The 18,828-nt window shown below is 42.3% G+C and overlaps 2 protein-coding genes across 10 annotated transcripts in view; one reads left to right on the top strand and one right to left on the bottom strand.

Annotated features, from left to right (window-relative positions):
* LOC100136786 (nuclear receptor subfamily 3, group C, member 1 (glucocorticoid receptor)) overlaps positions 1-10,410 on the top strand; it is a 112,584-nt gene extending 102,174 nt beyond the window's left edge. For 6 of the 7 annotated variants that reach the window (XM_021617180.2, XM_036989325.1, XM_021617182.2 and 3 more), the window contains 2 exons: positions 6,377-6,534; positions 6,926-10,410. In XM_021617180.2, coding sequence (XP_021472855.2) covers positions 6,377-6,534; positions 6,926-7,096 — 329 coding nt within the window. In that variant the 3' untranslated portion in view covers positions 7,097-10,410. 7 annotated transcript variants of the gene reach the window in all.
* Positions 10,411-11,981: 1,571 nt separating this feature from the next.
* Positions 11,982-18,828, bottom strand: part of LOC110534849 (rho GTPase-activating protein 26) — a 145,502-nt gene continuing 138,655 nt past the window's right edge. For 2 of the 3 annotated variants that reach the window (XM_036989703.1, XM_036989704.1), the window contains 3 exons: positions 18,632-18,742; positions 17,089-17,180; positions 11,982-13,381 (listed from right to left, as the gene is read on the bottom strand). In XM_036989703.1, coding sequence (XP_036845598.1) covers positions 13,293-13,381; positions 17,089-17,180; positions 18,632-18,742 — 292 coding nt within the window. In that variant the 3' untranslated portion in view covers positions 11,982-13,292. The remainder of the gene's footprint in view (positions 13,382-17,088; positions 17,181-18,631; positions 18,743-18,828) is intronic. The other variant, XM_036989705.1, reaches the window with a different exon arrangement.

Consider the following 18,828-nt stretch of genomic DNA (forward strand, 5'->3'; position numbering starts at 1 on the left):
CAGACTCATATCAAACATCTCCAATCTAAAATCAAATCTAGAGTCGGCTTTCTATTTCACAACAAAGCCTCCTTCACTCACGCCGCCAGTAAAACTGACTATCCTACCGATCCTCGACTTCGGCGATGTCATCTACAAAATAGCTTCCAATACTCTACTCAGCAAACTGGATGCAGTTTATCACTGTGCCATCCGTTTTGTTACTAAAGCACCTTATACCACCCACCACTGCGACCTGTATGCTCTAGTCGGCTGGCCCTCGCTACATATTCGTCGCCAGACCCACTGGCTCCAGGTCATCTACAAGTCCATGCTAGGTAAAGCTCCGCCTTATCTCAGTTCACTGGTCACGATGGAAACATCCACCCGTAGCACGGGCTCCAGAAGGTGTATCTCACTGATCATCCCTAAAGCCAACACCTCATTTGGCCGCCTTTCCTTCCAGTTCTCTGCTGCCTGTGACTGGAACGAATTGCAAAAATCGCTGAAGTTGGAGACTTATCTCCCTCACCAACTTTAAACATCTGCTATCTGAGCAGCTAACCGATCGCTGCAGCTGTACATAGCCCATCGGTAAATATCCCACCCAATTTGCTTACCTCGTCCCCATACTGTTTTTATTTATTTACTTTTCTGCTCTTTTGCACACCTGTATCTCTACATGCACATTACCATCTGATCATTTATCACTCCAGTGTTAATCTGCTAAATTGTAATTATTTGCCTACCTCCTCATGCCTTTTGCACACAATGTATATAGACTATTTTCTTTCCTTTTTTTCTACTGTGTTATTGACTTGTTTATTGTTTACTCCATGTGTAACTCTGTGTTGATGTCTGTTCACACTGCTATGCTTTATCTTGGCTAGGTCGCAGTTGTAAATGAGAACTTGTTCTCAACTAGCCTACCTGGTTAAATAAAGGTGAAATAAAATAAATAAATAGTACCCTCCAAACTCGTCATTAAGCTTGAGACCCTGGGTCTCGACTCCGCCCTGTGCAACTGGGTCCTGGACTTCCTGATGGCCGCCCCCAGGTGGTGATGGTAGGTAACAACATCTCCACCCCACTGATCCTCAACACTGGGTCCCCCACAAGGGTGCATTCTCAGTCCTCTCCTGTACTCCCTGTTCACCCACGACTGCGTAGCCATGCACGCCTCCAACTCAATCATCAAGTTTGCAGACGACACTACAGTGGTAGGCTTGATTACCAACAGCGATGAGACGGCCTACAGGGAGGAGGTGAGGGCCCTCGGAGTATGGTTTCAGGAAAATAACCTCACACTCAATGTCAACAAAACAAAGGAGATGATCGTGGACTTCAGGAAACAGCAGAGGGAGCACCCCCCTATCCACATTGACGGGACAGTGGAGAGGGTGGAAAGTTTTAAGTTCCTTGGTGTACACATCACGGACAATCTGAAATGGTCCACCGACACAGACAGCGTGGTGAACAAGGCGCAGCAGCGCCTCTTCAACCTCAGGAGGTCACCAAAAACACTCTCAAACTTTTACAGATGCACAATCGAGAGCATCCTGTCGGGTTGTATCACCGCCTGGTACGGCAGCTGCTCTGCCCATAACCGTAAGGCTCTCTAGAGGGTAGTGAGGTCTGCACAACGCATCACCGGGGGCAAACTGCCTGCCCTCCAGGACACCTACACCACCCGATGTCACAGGAAGGCCAAAAAGATCATCAAGGACAACAACCACCCGAGCCACTGCCTGTTCACCCCGCGATCATCCAGAAGGCGAGGTCAGTACAGGTGCATCAAAGCGGGGACCGAGAGACTGAAAAACAGCTTCTATCTCAAGGCCATCAGACTGTTAAACAGCCATCACTAACATTGTGGCTGCTGCCAACATACTGACTCAACTCTAGCCACTTTGATAATGGAATTATTTTTGTAATAAAGTTATCACTAGCCACTTTAAACAATACCAGTTTATATGATGTTTACATACCCTACATTACTCATCTCATATGTATGCACTGTACTCTATACCATCTACTGCATCTTGCCTATGCTGTTCGGCCATCACTCATTCATATATGTGTATGTACATATTCGTATTCATTCCTTTACACTTGTGAAATTGTTAGGTTAGATTACTTGTTAGATATTACTGCATGGTCGGAACTAGAGGCACAAGCATTTCACTACACTCGCATTAACATCTGCTAACCATGTGTATGTGACAAATAAAATGTTATTTTGATTTGATGACATTTTTGGCCGATACCGATATCCAATATTTTCCTTGCCAAAAAACCCGATACCGATAACCAATAAAACATCTTAGCAGCCTTTTAAGCATTCTAGTACAGTTAAATAGTTAACACACACACATGGATGCAGCGGTCTAAGGCACGGCATCTCAGTGCAAGAGGCGCCATTACAGTCCCTAGTTCGAATCCAGGCTGCATCACATCCGGCTGTGATTGGGAGTCCCATAGGGCAGCGCACAATTGGCACAGCGTCGTCCGGGGTAGGCCGTCATTGTAAATAAGAATTTGTTCTTAACTGACTTGCCAATTAAAAAGGTTACACACACACCACACTGACAAAAAATGTATTTTGTTGGCATTTACGTATGTCCCCATTACCAGGTAAACATAATCAAAACCTATTTCTTTCACTTACTTGCTGTGCTGTTTCGTTGTTTGTTCGTTCAGTATTTTCATTCTCCACCAGGATTTCTATAGAACGCCTTTTGGGTCTTTGCGTGTCAAAAATAAAACAATGACCAGTAGATAACACTATTTGACTTGTCAAATAAGCTTGTTGACCAAAGAGGACCTGAAATATGACTGCACGTCACATGTAACACGTTCATTAAGTTTTTTTGATAGTTATTACAGATTGATAACACTTTCATCTAAACATCGATACCTATGCTATGATGCTGGTAAAGTTGTCTCGTGGATTAATGACCCATCTATGTGAAGCTAGCCACAATAAGAATTAGCCACAATAGTAGACTGCGGTTAGCCTTCAAAATAAAACTATGGCATAATTATACTATTTGTATTCATTTGCATCACTGTCAATGACATACTTTTATTTTGAAGGCAAACCGTACATTTCACTCTTGTGCCTAATCCTTATTGTGGATAGCTTCACAACCAAGTCCAGTCAAGCCTCACTAGCCAGATGAAGCTATCTGGCTGTTTATAACGTTAGCTTTGGCTATCTGGCTTGCTATTTATTTTCATGAACTGAAGTTCAATTTCAATAGGTGAACAACAAGTAGCAACCTAGCTAATACTTACTCACAAGGATTCCTAAATCATTGCTAAGAATAAGCTACCCCAGAAGTTGCGGTCGAACAAATTATGCTTTATTACCAATGCGGTATTGTAAACACATAATTCGTGGCCGGTGTTTGCTTGTTTGCAGACTTTTTTAAATGCTTTGACAGTGCTACTGTATCTTTTTTGACACGCAAAGACCCAAACAGCGTTCCATTGTATGTATGTCTTGAAGCTAATAGCAGTGACGCTATTACTGTGTAACTCCGGTAGGGCAACATCTGAAAAATAGCGCACTTGGTAGTGTGTACCGGTGCTCGACCAGGCAGCGAAAGCCAACATCACCCATGAGAGAACGCTTGATTGTCAAGAAAAATTAATTCCATTATCTTGGCGTTAATGGATTTCGCCTTTTGAGTTGTCTCGCTGAAATTTTCTTACCCTTTCAAATAACTGCTCGACTTGTTGACTGCTTGATCCACACAGCAGACATTGCTGTGTTGCAGAATGCTGTGTTGCACGTGTAGCGCAACATTTTACGTGGCGTCATTACGGCATTATTCTCTTCTATGTTTGGAAAATAACCACGCTATATCCAAACCAAAAAGAGTATACCAGGGGCAAGCCAATTTGTACAGTGGGGAGAACAAGTATTTGATACACTGCCGATTTTGCAAGTTTTCCTACTTACAAAACAGGTAGAGGTCTGTAATTTTTATCATAGGTACACTTCAACTGTGAGAGATGGAATCTAAAACAAAATTCCAGAAAATTACATTGTATGATTTTTAAGTCATTAATTTGCATTTGATTGCATGACGTAAGTATTTGATACATCAGAAAAGCAGAACTTAACATTTGGTACAGAAACCTTTGTTTGAATTACAGAGATCATCGGTTTCCTTTAGTTCTTGTCCAGGTTTGCACACACTGCAGCAGGGATTTTGGCCCACTCCTCCATACAGACCTTCTTCAGATCCTTCAGGTTTCGGGGCTGTCGCTGGACAATACGGACTTTCAGCTCCCTCCAAAGATGTTCTATTGGGTTCAGGTCTGGAGACTGGCTAGGCCACTCCAGGACCTTGAGATGCTTCTTAGTTTCCTTGGCTGTATGTTTCGGGTTGTTGTCATGCTGGAAGACCCAGCCACGACCCATCTTCAATGCTCTTACTGAGGGAAGGAGGTTGTTGGCCAAGATCTCGTGATACATGGCCCCATCCATCCTCCCCTCAATACGGTGCAGTCGTCCTGTCCCCTTTGCAGAAAAGCATCCCCAAAAAAATATGTTTCCACCTCCATGCTTCACAGTTGGGATGGTGTTCTTGGGGTTGTACTCATCCTTCTTCTTCCTCTAAACACGGCGAGTGGAGTTTAAACCAAAAAGCTCTATTTTTGTCTCATCAGACCACATTACCTTCACCCATTCCTCCTCTGGATCATCCAGATGGTCATTGGCAAACTTCAGATGGGCCTGGACATGCACTGGCTTGAGCAGGAGGATCTTGCGTGCGCTGCAGGATTTTAATCCATGGCGGCGTAGTGTGTTACTAATGGTTTTCTTTGAGACTGTGGTCCCAGCTCTCTTCAGGTCATTGACCAGGTCCTGCCATGTAGTTCTGGGCTGAGCCCTCACCTTCCTCATGATCATTGATGCCCCACGAGTTGAGATCTTGCATGGAGCCCCAGACCGAGGGTGATTGACCGTCATCTTGAACTTCTTCCATTTTCTAATAATTGCGCCAACAGTTGTTGCCTTCTCACCAAGCTGCTTGCTGTAGCCCATCCCAGCCTTGTGCAGGTCTACAATTTTATCCCTGATGTCCTTACACAGCTCTCTGGTCTTGGCCATTGTGGAGAGGTTGGAGTCTGTTTGAGTGTGTGGACATGTGTCTTTTATACAGGTAACGAGTTCAAACAGGTGCAGTTAATACAGGTAATGAGTGTAGAACAGGAGAGCTTCTTAAAGAAAATCGAACAGGTCTGTGAGAGCCGGAATTGTGATTTTCTGTTTTTTTGTTTTAGATTCCGTCTCTCACAGTTGAAGTGTTCCTATGATAAAAATGAGACGTTTACATGCCAGCAGCATACCACCTGCATACCACTGCTGGCTTGCTTCTGAAGCTAAGCTGGGTTGGTCCTGGTCAGTTCCTGGATGGGAGACCAGATGCTGCCGGAAGTGGTGTTGGAGGGCCAGTAGGAGGCACTCTTTCCTCTGGTCTATAACAATATCCCAATGCCCCAGGGCAGTGATTGGGGACACTGCCCTGTGTAGGGTTCCGTCTTTCGGATGGGACGTTAAATGGGTGTCCTGACTCTCTGAGGTCATTAAAGATCCCATGGCACTTATCGTAAGAGTAGGGGTGTTAACCCCGGTGTCCTGGCTAAATTCCCAATCTGGCCCTCAAACCATCACGGTCACCTAATAATCCCCAGTTTACAATTGGCTCATTCATCCCCCTCCTCTCCCCTGTAACTATTCCCCAGGTCGTTGCTGCAAATGAGAACGTGTTCTCAGTCAACTTACCTGGTAAAATGACGGATAAATAAACATGCCTTGTAAGTAGGAAACACTGCCGATTTTGCAGGTTATCAAATACTTGTTCTCCCCACTGTATTTCTCATCTGATAAGACAATTGGAGAGTATTTGACAATTTCCCACCTATGTTGTTTTGCATAATATCCATTGAGTGCGGTTTTACCAGGGCCTAATTCCAAGATCCCAGAAGCCTGCAGTCCACGGTAGATCCTCCATCTGGCTCTCATCAGGGAAGAATGGGACAGCATAAAACTCATTGACGTTACCTGTGGTTCTGAATATTTTCCATTGACCTAATTGTGGTTGATATGGAAGGGGTGGGTGGTATGTATGAGACCGTAGTGACAGGATAATGGGCAGTGTTCAGACTAGGAGACTCTGGGTCAAAAGAGAGCTTTCTTACCGAGCCTAGCTGTAGGTCAGATTGTCTAGCGTGAATGTTGGTAGACGGATTGAGGTTACATCCCAAGCTTTTCATTATGGCTTTTTTGTAATGACATACACTGCCTTAAATGCATGATGTGTAAAAGATTGTTTGTATGTTTTACTCCCTCCCTCCCGCCCTCCTTCGTTTGTGCTTACAGTACCAAAGGATGGATTGAAGAGCCAGGCTGTGTTTGATGAGATCCGCATGACCTACATCAAGGAGCTGGGGAAGGCCATCGTCAAGCGGGAAGAGAACTCCAGCCAGAACTGGCAGAGGTTCTATCAACTTACTAAACTATTGGACTCCATGCAAGAGGTGAGACTGAGGCTGAATCCAGCCTGCTCACACAGCAACAGAACACCATTTAGCAACACATGCCACTGTTTTCCAGGGACTTATGGAACCCAGGACTTCCTGGTAAACAATGGCAAGTGTTACTGCTTGGCCTATCCTGCCTAAATAAATACAATGAAATTAAAGAGTATCCCCATCCACAACACACACACACATATTACATCAACCTCTTGAGTTAGAGGAGCTCATTATAATGTGTCACAAGCTTCCTTTTCCAGCTATGCTATCAATGTGAAAGATGGCTTGACACTGTGCACTGTACCAAACAGTAGCTAAGCACCCTTGCATGTTGCTCTGTTGTTGCCAATCTGCGCCTAGTGAAAGACCGCTAAAAAATACCCTGTTTCCACAGATGGTGGGAGGCCTCCTGCAGATCTGTTTCTACACATTTGTGAATAAATCCCTTAGCGTGGAGTTCCCGGAGATGCTGGCTGAGATCATCAGCAACCAATTACCGAAATTCAAAGATGGGAGCGTCAAGCCACTTCTGTTTCATGCCTTAAACCATGACACAATGCCTTAAAACCCCAGCGTCCCCTGCCTTCCGTCCTCTCGCCCGCCCGCCAGCCAGCCAGACCCGCCTATTTTCCCTGCAGATGGCCCAGGAACCCCACCAGTACTGATTAATGTAGAGAGAGCATGCTCCTGAATCGGTTTCCAGAGGACTCCGGTGGAGAAATAGAACTTACAAAGGAGAATGACACAGTGACCCGAGCGACAGGTCACAAACTAGACTGACCCTTCTGAATCAAAACAAAAAACTGTTCTGGAATCGTGTTTAGACCGTGAATCACTTCATAACAGTAAATTATTGTGAGATTGGAGGAATCAAATTTTACCAACGAAAAGAGATTCATATTTTGAATTGCTTTTATGCATGCACACACCGGCTCTTTTCTTTCTGTTTTTACACAAGATTATCAGAAAAGGGAAAACGTGCCTTTTTTTGGTTTAGCTTTGCAGACTGTCTATAGCTATTCTTCTCAAACTGTCAAAAGCAAGTATTTTGCGTAGGAATCTAATATAAACACTTTTGTATGTATTTTCTATCTGTTAATCACAATGGTAGTTTCTGTTCTCTTAACAGCCATGTTTTCTTTTCTCAAGTGGGCCTCTTAATGATCCCCAGAAGTGAACTAGCGAGAGTGAGCTCCTTATGTAAGGTAATGAAATCCAACATTTGTGTCCAGTTTCATTCTCCGCAACCTTTCGGTAGTTGTTATACTCAAAAGCATCAATAATGCTTTGTAGTATTAATTATTCATAAGGAGAATTTGGTTCCTGCCCATGTCTGGGCTTATGTCACATACAGAATGTCATCATTCAACAGTGGGGAAAAAAAGATTCACATTTGTTATAGGTGAAACATCAGTTCAACCTTTACAGTACCAGTCAAAAGTTTTGACCTACTTAGTCAGTCCAGGGTTTTTCTTTATTTTTACTATTTTCTACAAAAAAAATAATAGACCAGTGAAAATCAGGTTGAGAGAATGTGCAAAGCTGTCATCCAGGCAATGTGTGGCTACTTTGAAGAATCTCAAATATAAAATATATTTTTATTTGTTTAACACTTTTTTTGGTTACTACAGGGAGATGGGATGGGAGTTTGCAGCAGTGGCTAATGATTGTCTGTGAGTGAGAGAGTGAGCAAAAAGGACAGAAAGTAATGACCTGAACAAGGTTGTTCATATGATATGAAAACGGATGTATTTATTTCAAAGTTGTCAAACCCTACCCTATTTCTTATGATGCGTGAAGCTGAGTTTGAGAGCATACGCACAGTCACTATTCTCTGGGAGTTTTAAATTCTGTAAAATGTCACAAGCTCTTCAGTTTGGCCCCTTTTACCACCACCTGTATGTATTATACTAGTGCCAAACCAGAACTGTGTCATTGTTTTGCTGTCCAAGCATTATTATTCTATGCTTCAGGGTGCTCATTTTATAAAAAATATTATTGGGTAAAAATAAGTACACCAGCTAAACGAGAAATACAAGTATTGATTGTTGTTCACTAAATCATGTAAATGTTTTCAAGCCATTTTGTATACTTGTACTCGTGAGACTCTTGAACTTGCAATGGTGTTTTGTAATGCTATCAAAGTATGGTGACCTGCACATTTCCCCGTGAAAAGGAAGTTCGCCGTCCCTGCTAGAAGTCATTCTCTCTCTCTTGAGGTAATCGCCACACACCAGCTTATGCCATGTAAAAGCCCAAAGTAAAATGGCTTTTGGAGTGCAAGTGCAGAATCATTGCTATAAGGCTTTCTACTTGGCCTTATTCTAACTTCTAAGCTCCTTCTTTGTAATCATTATGTCAGGATAGTCAACAATGGCAGCCATGTGGTCTAACTACCTCATGTAGTCATCCTTTCAGTCAGACTGCTGGAATGACCACGTGAGATGGATCCCCTGGTGATTGCTCTCTGCACGTGTTTTGGGGGGAGATTGACATATTTTGCTTTACTTTCACGTAGTGTTAGAGGACTGTCTCTGTTCTGGTCTTCGATTGGTCAAACCAGCTTGATCATATCCTAATGATCACTGTATTGCCGTAGATGTACGTACATATAGGGTAACATCCCCTGAAGTTTTGATTAATACATGTTTCATGACAACTTTTGACAGAATACCTGTATATTCCTATACAAATGTGTGTGTTTTTTTTTTCAAACAAGTTTCACTTAAGGCCTTGCGAAAGGGAGACAGAGAGCCATATAAAAATGTGGGTTTAAATTCAGGAAAACTTAACTGTCAATGCTTTTGAAAATGGATTTCTTTTAAAACTATTTTCAGTCATTTTGAATATCAGTTTGATCCTCTTTGATATGAATAATTTTACTGTCTTTTTGTGCATTTGATGAGTAAGACAGTAATTGTTTTATTTTTCTGTTGGTTTGTGTTTGACAAAGATAAATGTATTGCATATGTACTTAGAAAGTGTTAATATGTTGTCTGACTAAATATAAATTCTATAAATCAATGGGAAAGATTATATGAAAGACCACTTTGTTTTAGAAAATGTGGGTTTTGGGGGGGGATGAAGGACTGGAGTATATTTTGTATAGTGCAACAGAGTTGCCAAAGCAGAGAGATCAGAAGTATTCAAGCAGCCAGTTACATTTACAGTAGCACTTATTATCCAATTATAGTACCCATTTTTAAATATATTTTGTAATGGTCTAGGCTTTGGTCTCTTGTATATTGCTGTGAGGATTAACCAGTCATTTAAAAAATAGATTTAAAAAAAGGTATTTGTGTGAAAGTAATCTACCAGAGAATTTGCACTACCACGTTTCATAATAAATACGAAAGAAGGTAGGTCTGTACTCAAGTCTTTGCAGTGAAAGAAAATAAATTGTAGTTTTTCACTGCAAACACTAAATATTGACCTGCCTCATTTCAAATTGATTTGTTTTGGTCTACGAACCACAAAACGGCCTACAAGAATCTATAAATATATGTTAATTCACTACCTCATCTCAACCTCATAGTGGTTGAGAGAGTATTTTCTGTATAAAATACATGCAAATAATATCTTTAAAGATTGAGGGCAGATCATATTTCACTGGTATATGGCTTTCATTAAAGTCTGTTCTGTTTGTATTTCAGTTCTGTACATGTAATCCAAATGTAAAGAATATATACATTGTCTATTTGTTTACAAAATAGTTTGTATTACCGCTGTCAATATCAATATTTTCACCAATTTGATTAAATGTTGGACTAAAATGTCTATATTTCTGGTTGCTCTAGTTTCACTTCACGACCTCCTAGATGATTATCAAATGTTTCTCCAGATAAACCTGTTCATAAAATAAAAGGTTGCTCAATCATTTCTCAAGTCATTTCTTAGGCCTCCAAATTTGTCTTGATGAATGACACATTTTTCTTAACTCTGTTTGTTGGATGACATCAGACATAAAAGTTAACAGGAACTTCAAAGGAAATTACAATTTCCATATCACTGTGTAGTATAAAATGTTTTGACTCCATCAAACTTTCTGGAGCTGGGAACCTGTTCACCACCTGAGGAAATATTTGAGAAATGACCGTAAGCCTATTCGGTGTTCAACTTCTAAAGGGCTTACGTTGCTAACATAGCTGGTTTGAAGTCACTGTGAGGTCATGGATAGGAGTTATCTGGAGCATGATAACAGATTATAAACCGGGTTGTTTGAGATCTGGATGCTGATTGGCTAAACAGTGGTGAAATCAGACAATATACCACAGTATGATGCAAAATGTTTTGTTTACTGTTCTACTAATTACCTTGGCAACCAGTTTCTAATACCAATAAGGCACCTCAGGGGTGCCAAAACAATTTGGTTCAATGTAAACGAAACATGATGTGGCTGTCCATGGTTCTGATTCCTCTGTGTTTGTGCAAGTAGAAAAACATGTTGACTCACCCTACTTGTAGAGAAACGCCAATGCCATCCTCTCTTCCAAGTTGACGAAACGGTCTGTCACTCTGTCATACAGTACACGTTTTAATTTCTTGTCCTAGGGTACCTGGCTAAAATTCTTGTTCGCCTAACTTCCTTTCATGGACGTTAGCTCGTTAACATTAGCATTCTACATCTAGCTACATATTCAACTTCCATCCTCTCAGGCCAGAGGCACAATGTATGAATTAATGGTTGGATCAGAATAGTCGTTATAATCATTGGCCAGTACGGAGAATTAAGGAAAACCACAAGTCTAAATCCCTATTTCCATCCATGGCTAATTTAGGAAAGGGACAATTTGGCTAGCTGTCCATCGAAGGACAACTCAACGAGATGCAACAATTCAATGTTTTCTGTCACTGACGTATGCTCTCGATGGGATTTGATAGAAGCCAAATTAAAGCTAGTTTCTCTTGACACTTTTTTTGGTGCACCAGGACCATACACAGTTGAGCTCGTTCAGTTTAGCTCAAAGCTATGGGCGGAAACAATGTCATACTCGTTTGGGCCTGACAGCATCAGATAGATGGCCTACACGTTGAGAGACAGAGGGGCGCTTTTTCACTCGCTCGGATGCTTTCTCCTGTGAGATACATTCGGCCTCTTGTAAACTGAAGGAAAATTATGAAACAGAGATGAAAGATAAATTATAATCTTGGAAAGAAATTTGGGGTTCTCTTGGCATCCATTACGACATGCCAGTGCTCAGAATAGGTCTATAAAATCCAAGGCATTGAGACATTTATTTTTACCTTTATTTAACTAGGCAAGTCACATTAAGAATAAATTCTTATTTTCAATGACGGCCTAGGAACAGTGGGTTAACTGCCTGTTCAGGGGCAGAACGACAGATTTGTACCTTGTCAGCTCGGGGATTTGAACTTGCAACCTTCCAGTTACTAGTCCAACGCTCTAATCACCTAGGCTACCATGCCGCATGAAGAAACTAGGACAGATCTGCGAGTTCAATGTTGGTCTTTAATAGATTATCTTCTATACAACCTTGTTCATGATTCATTTGATCAGAAATAATATTCAGGCTCCCAATGGACAGGAAATCAATGACACAAAAAATGTAGCAACTAAGATGCTAAAGAACAAATCAGTTAATATGCTACAATACAAAATGTGATACTTAGAAAATGATACCTTATCAAATTGTATTTACAATGTTAATACACTCTAAAAGAATACAGTTCAGATCTCAGCTTTGAAAATGTATATAAATAACACAAGTGGTCTAGTTTCACATTAAAACATTTTTTACACTCTACCTGTTAAGAATATTAAAAAAAAATTAAATTCAGTTAATGAAAACAGTTCAGTTAACTTTCTAGGTTTTTTGAGACCATTTCACCCAGTAGTTCCATTTTTTTAAATAAAAAAAGCTATGAAATGTGTGTAACCGGGAGTTAAGATATGCTCCCACCGCTGTACTGTTTGGTACAACAGCAGCTGTGGTCTATTTTGTCTAGGGGAATACCGGGTTGCCATGGCCAGGCGCTCACATTTATAGCGATACTCGCTGAAAAATACCCCCCTATCATTTAGAGATGAAGGCACCCCACACAATCAACTCCATTCATTGTGACATTTGACATTTTAGCAGACGCTCCAGAGCGATTTACAAGAGCAATTAGGGTTAAGTGCCTTGCTCAAGGGCACAACAGACTTTTCATCTAGTCAGATTGTGGATTTAAACCAACGACCATTGGGTTACTGGGCCAATGCTCTTAACCGCTAGGCTACCAGCTGCCCTGTTCCTACAGGCAGTACACAGGAAGAGAAGTTGGACAGCAGTCCAAACCTCAGACCAATTACTTTTTTCCCGCCCCAAAATGGAAACATCTTCCAAAGTTCCAACTGATGATAGAAGATACTAAAAGCAGTGGCAGTGCAATTCAATGAACTAAGGACTGTCTGAACAGGGGAATGAGCTTTTGTAGCAACAATGCAACACACACACACGCAACACGCAACACACAACACACACACACACACACACACACACACACACACACACACACACACACACACACACACACACACACACACACACACACACACACACACACACACACACACACACACACACACACACACACACACACACACACACACACACACACACACACACACACAGAGGTTGCTGCTGAATTCCAGATTCATGACCATGCACAGCAGGGAGCACTCTGTGCTCCAGACTTCCAATAAGCTGCAGGGAAACAGTGCAGCTGCGTGGTCTCTCCAGTTCTGTCCTGATCCAGGACTACACAAACTCCACATAGTTCTCCGGTATCAGGCCCGTCCTGCCGTCCAGGGTGCCTTCCAGCCAGCCTGGCTCCCTGGAGGAATGAACTGAGGGATGAGAGACAGATGCACATAGCTGAGCTGTTCTCAACCGTTGACCGCCTCTCATGTTATCCAACAGAACATTAGATATTCCTCATTTGAAAGCAGAGACCAATATGGTGAGTAGCTACTGACAGCTGGGACAGTGGCACTCTGGTGGTTATGGGAAGAATCAGAGGGGGGTGACACACACCGCTGCATACTTCTTGAGAAGGCGGTATAAGATGAACAAGACCCCAGTGTGCAACTGTGACCCCTAGCAGCATTGATGACCCCTAGCAGCATTGATTCCCCAAGCCACAATGAAAACATGAAGCGCCATTACAGGCTGGCTGTAGATGCAATTTACATAAGGGGTCATTGCAATTACATACATTATTGTAAATGTATCAGTCCATAGGTCTGTGTCTTCTATATTTTTAAAACAAAAAAAACCTATAAACAAAATATAGGCACTGAGAAATGACAGGTTGCTCAGAGAGTTGACAGGTTATTCAGAGAGTTGACAGGTTGCTCAGAGAGTTGACAGGTTATTCAGAGAGTTGACAGGTTGCTCTGAGAGTTGACAGGTTATTCAGAGAGTTGACAGGTTGCTCAGAGAGTTGACAGGTTGCTCAGAGAGTTGACAGGTTATTCAGAGAGTTGACAGGTTGCTCAGAGAGTTGACAGGTTGCTCAGAGAGTTGACAGGTTGCTCAGAGAGTTGACAGGTTATTCAGAGAGTTGACAGGTTATTCAGAGAGTTGACAGGTTGCTCAGAGAGTTGACAGGTTACTCAAAGAGTTGACAGGTTGCTCAGAGAGTTGACAGGTTGCTCAGAGAGTTGACAGGTTGCTCAGCGAGTTGACAGGTTGCTCAGAGAGTTGACAGGTTGCTCAGAGAGTTGACAGGTTATTCAGAGAGTTGACAGGTTATTCAGAGAGTTGACAGGTTATTCAGAGAGTTGACAGGTTACTCAGAGAGTTGACAGGTTGCTCAGAGAGTTGACAGGTTACTCAGAGAGTTGACAGGTTACTCAGAGAGTTGACAGGTTATTCAGAGAGTTGACAGGTTGCTCAGAGAGTTGACAGGTTATTCAGAGAGTTGACAGGTTACTCAAAGAGTTGACAGGTTATTCAGAGAGTTGACAGGTTATTCAGAGAGTTGACAGGTTACTCAGAGAGTTGACAGGTTACTCAGAGAGTTGACAGGTTACTCAGAGAGTTGACAGGTTACTCAGAGTGTTGACAGGTTACTCAGAGAGTTGACAGGTTACTCAGAGAGTTGACAGGTTACTCAGAGAGTTGACAGGTTACTCAGAGAGTTGAGAAGAGAACTTCTGCACATAATTGAGTGTGAAAATTTGCGTTACAGCGCAATTGACATTTTAAGGCAATCAAATTTCACAGTAAACACTGCATATGTCCGTCCAATCGGAAATGACCTTTACATTTCTATCACGCAATCAGTTTTCCAGACTGAATAAAGCTCCTAGTCTTGTTTTGGTAGCTAGGGACTGTAGCTGGGAACTGTAGCTGGGAACTGTAGCTGGGAAAGCTTAGGGAAACATGTCCTAGAGCACTATGGACCCTAGGGTGTTCCTCAAATGACATCCTATCCCATACAGAGTGCACTACTTTTGACGAGGGCCCTATTCCTTATATAGCTCACTAATTTTGACCAGGGCCCTATTCCCTATATAGTGCACTACTTTTGACAAGGGCCCTATTCCCTATATAGTGCACTACTTTTCACCAGGACCTCATACAATAATTGTTCTTCTTTCTTCCTGTACCTGAGCAACCTGGGTGGCTGTGTGGCTGATTCCCACGCTGCTAATCTCTGCTTTTCCCAGATCATCAGACCCTTGACCCAACCAGACATGCACTATAATCCTTCTGCTTCTAAGACAGGCTACACTGGGTTTGGACATTTACAGTGTATTTCATAAAAACTCAATAAGAGTTTTAATCTATAACCCAACTCGCTCAAATGGCTGCTCTGTCTACATTAAATGTCACCCTGATTCGTGAAGCATTACAGCGTTACAGATTCCAGGAGTTTCCGATTGAGCGGACATATGCAGCGTTTACTGTGAATGCAGTCTCTGATAAAGGTAGAAAACTGGCTTTACATTTCAAACACACTGTAAAACTGAACTTCCTCGATGCGGATTGAATAGAGCCCGTAGTTATCATTTCAAACAATATGAAAGTGGTTTTCATTAGGACAGAGAAAAACGGCTTTAACTAAAACAGAGATAGGATTTGGGGCTTTATTCAATCAGCATTGCGGGAAGTTCAGCTTAACAGCGTGATTGAAATTTAAAGGTGATGTTTCTTGCTTTAACGGAGACTGCTTTCACGGTAAACGCTGCATAAATCGGCACAATCAGAGATGACCTCTTCCATTTGTATTCTATTGTGTAATCTGTAACGCTGAATAGAGCCCTTAGTATTAAGAGTGGTGAGGTTTCGGGATGATTAAGATAAAGTAACAGTAGGGTCCTGGCCCCTGGAGGCTTGGCTAGGATCAGGTTCCTCCCTGGAGGAGAGAAGAGGTGAGGCAAGGTAATGACAAGCCCCAGCCTGGCCCTCCTCCCTGCTCCTTCTGCTCTCTCCTCCTCCTCCTCAACCACACACTGGTACCAGGGAGGACGATGAGGGGAGAGAGGGAGGTAATAGAAAACCCCATTTCTCATGTGACCAGTATATCATGTATTCAGAAAATATTCAGATTCCTTGACTCTTTCCACATTTTCTTACGTTACAGCCTTATTCTAAAATTAATTAATAAAAAAATGTTCCTCATCAATCTACACACAATACCCCATAATGACAAAGTAAAAGAGAAATACTATAAATAGGATTGAGGGAAAGATGAAAGGAGCAAAGTACAGAGAGATCCTTGATGAAAACCTGCACCAGAGCGCTCAAGACCTCAGCCTGGGGTGAAGGTTCACCTTCCAACAGGACAACGACCCTAAGCACACAGCCAAGACAACGTAGGGGTGGCTTCGGGACAAGTCTCTGAATGTCCTTGATTGGCCCAGCCAGAGCCTGGACTTGTACTCGGTCTAACATCCCTGTAAAGACCTGAGAATACCTGTGCTGCGACGCTCCCCATCCAACCTGACAGAGCTTGAGAGGATCTGCAGAGAAGAACGGGAGAAACTTCCCAAATACAGGTGTGACAAGCTTGTAGTGTCATACCCAAGAAGACTCAAGGCTGTAATCGCTGCCAAATATGTTTCAACAAAGTACTGATAAAGGGTCTGAATACTTACAGTATGTAAATGTGATATTTCAGTGTTTTATTTTGAATGAATTAGCAAAAAATACAAATAAAACAGTTTTGCTTTGTCATTATGGGATATTGTGTGTAGATTGATGAGGGGAAAAAACGATTTAATTATTTTAAGAATAAGGCTGTAACGTAACAAAATGTGGAAAATGTCAAGAGGTCTGAATACTTTCTGAATGTACTGTATTGTTTTATAATAATAATAGGTCTACCATCCCACATTTTCCCTCTGCACGGTCTCTGAGAGGATTTGACAGGTGCAACCAATCTGGTAGTAGCTCCACCTTGCTCTTTGATGGGCTAGCTGGATCACCATATTGTTTATACCAACCAAATCCGTTCAGATATTCACAAATGCACAAGGCGTAGGGTTTAGGGGTCCATTTGGGATTGGGACACGGTTATTTAAGAGTCACAGTGGTCCATACTCACCATTTTCAAAGGTGGTCCCTGCGATGAATGAAAGCTCAGAGTGGTGCTCGGCTTTGCAGGCGTAGAGGGCCCTAGCCTGCCTGCCTGGGACGCTACAGAGGGGGAGGGAAAATAACATGTTATAATCCAACTCACTCGGATAACACATTGGGCACTTTGAGTGTCCCACCACTCCTAACTGTCGGGAGCAACGACAGGTGAAGCTCCAACTGTACCAGAGTGTCTTATAACATCGTCGCTCCCAAATGGAAAGTCTCTGGGTGCCTATAATTCACTTTTCCCTAATAGTCATCAACTGTATAAATACATTTATATAGTTTGACAAGGAAGTGTTTATTCTTTATTTAACTAGGCAAGTCAGTTAACAACAAATTCTTATTTACAATGACAGCCTAGGAACAGTGGGTTAACTGCCTTGTTCAGGGGCAGAACAACAGATTTTTACCTTGTCAGCTCTGGGATTTGATCTAACAACCTTTCAGTCACTGGCCCAACACTCTAACCACTAGGCTACCTGCCACCCTTCTTGCTTTACAAGAAGTGTGTCCTTGTAAAGCAAAAAGCAGCAACGAATATGCTATACATCCGACAGATATTTACACAGCTCCCCAAAAAAGGCCCATGGTTATTCTGAACCTGTCTAAACCTGACTCAAGATATTTACAATTTTGAGTATATCTGTCTTGACCTGACTCAAGATATTTCACATTTTGAGTATATCTGTCTAGACCTGACTCAAGGTATTTATAATCTGGAGTATATCTGTCTAGACCTGACTCAAGGTATTTATAATCTGGAGTATATCTGTCTAGACCTGACTCAAGGTATTTATAATCTGGAGTATATCTGTCTAGACCTGACTCAAGGTATTTATAATCTGGAGTATATCTGTCTAGACCTGACTCAAGGTATTTATAATCTGGAGTATATCTGTCTAGACCTGACTCAAGGTATTTATAATCTGGAGTATATCTGTCTAGACCTGACTCAAGGTATTTATAATCTGGAGTATATCTGTCTAGACCTGACTCAAGGTATTTATAATCTGGAGTATATCTGTCTAGACCTGACTCAAGGTATTTATAATCTGGAGTATATCTGTCTAGACCTGACTCAAGATATTTATATTATGGAGTTTATCTGAATTACCTGCCTACATGCATAACCATTTTTGGAAGAGTGATAGACTGGCTGTATCCTGAATCAACCAAAGATGAGCCTGTGATCCACCTTACTTATAACTTTTCACACGACTGAGCCAAGCTGAGCTGAGCTGTACTGCGCTGGCCTGGTTACACATCTGCCGTTGTTTCTGGGAAGGAATAAATTAATCTGAGCTAGTATAGTGCAATTCAAATTGGCATGATAGTGTGATAAGGGTAAGCCTCTCATGGTGATCAGGAACTATCTGTCAGTGATCATACACGGTGGTGGGGGTGGGGCAGAGGGGGTGCAGCAGTGAGGCGGAGCAAAGCTCCAGAATTGGCATTGTGAGTAGAAGGTGCAACCGAAGATTGCATGTTGGGAGGACGTGGTGACAGACCTGATGGGGGAGGAGTCACTGGAGGTGGAGGAGGCTGGCTGGGGGCTGGAGGGTGCGGAGAACATCGGCCAGGAGGGGGAACGTGGTGAGGTGGGGCTGGGTGAGGCTGGGCTGAGAGACACACATACACAACATCCATGGTGACTAGACTGTCAGCGACTACATGGAGTGGCTATACTATGTCCAGTATCTAGTGA

The sequence above is a fragment of the Oncorhynchus mykiss genome, chromosome 10 (genome assembly GCF_013265735.2).
Source record: "Oncorhynchus mykiss isolate Arlee chromosome 10, USDA_OmykA_1.1, whole genome shotgun sequence".
NCBI lineage: Eukaryota > Metazoa > Chordata > Actinopteri > Salmoniformes > Salmonidae > Oncorhynchus > Oncorhynchus mykiss.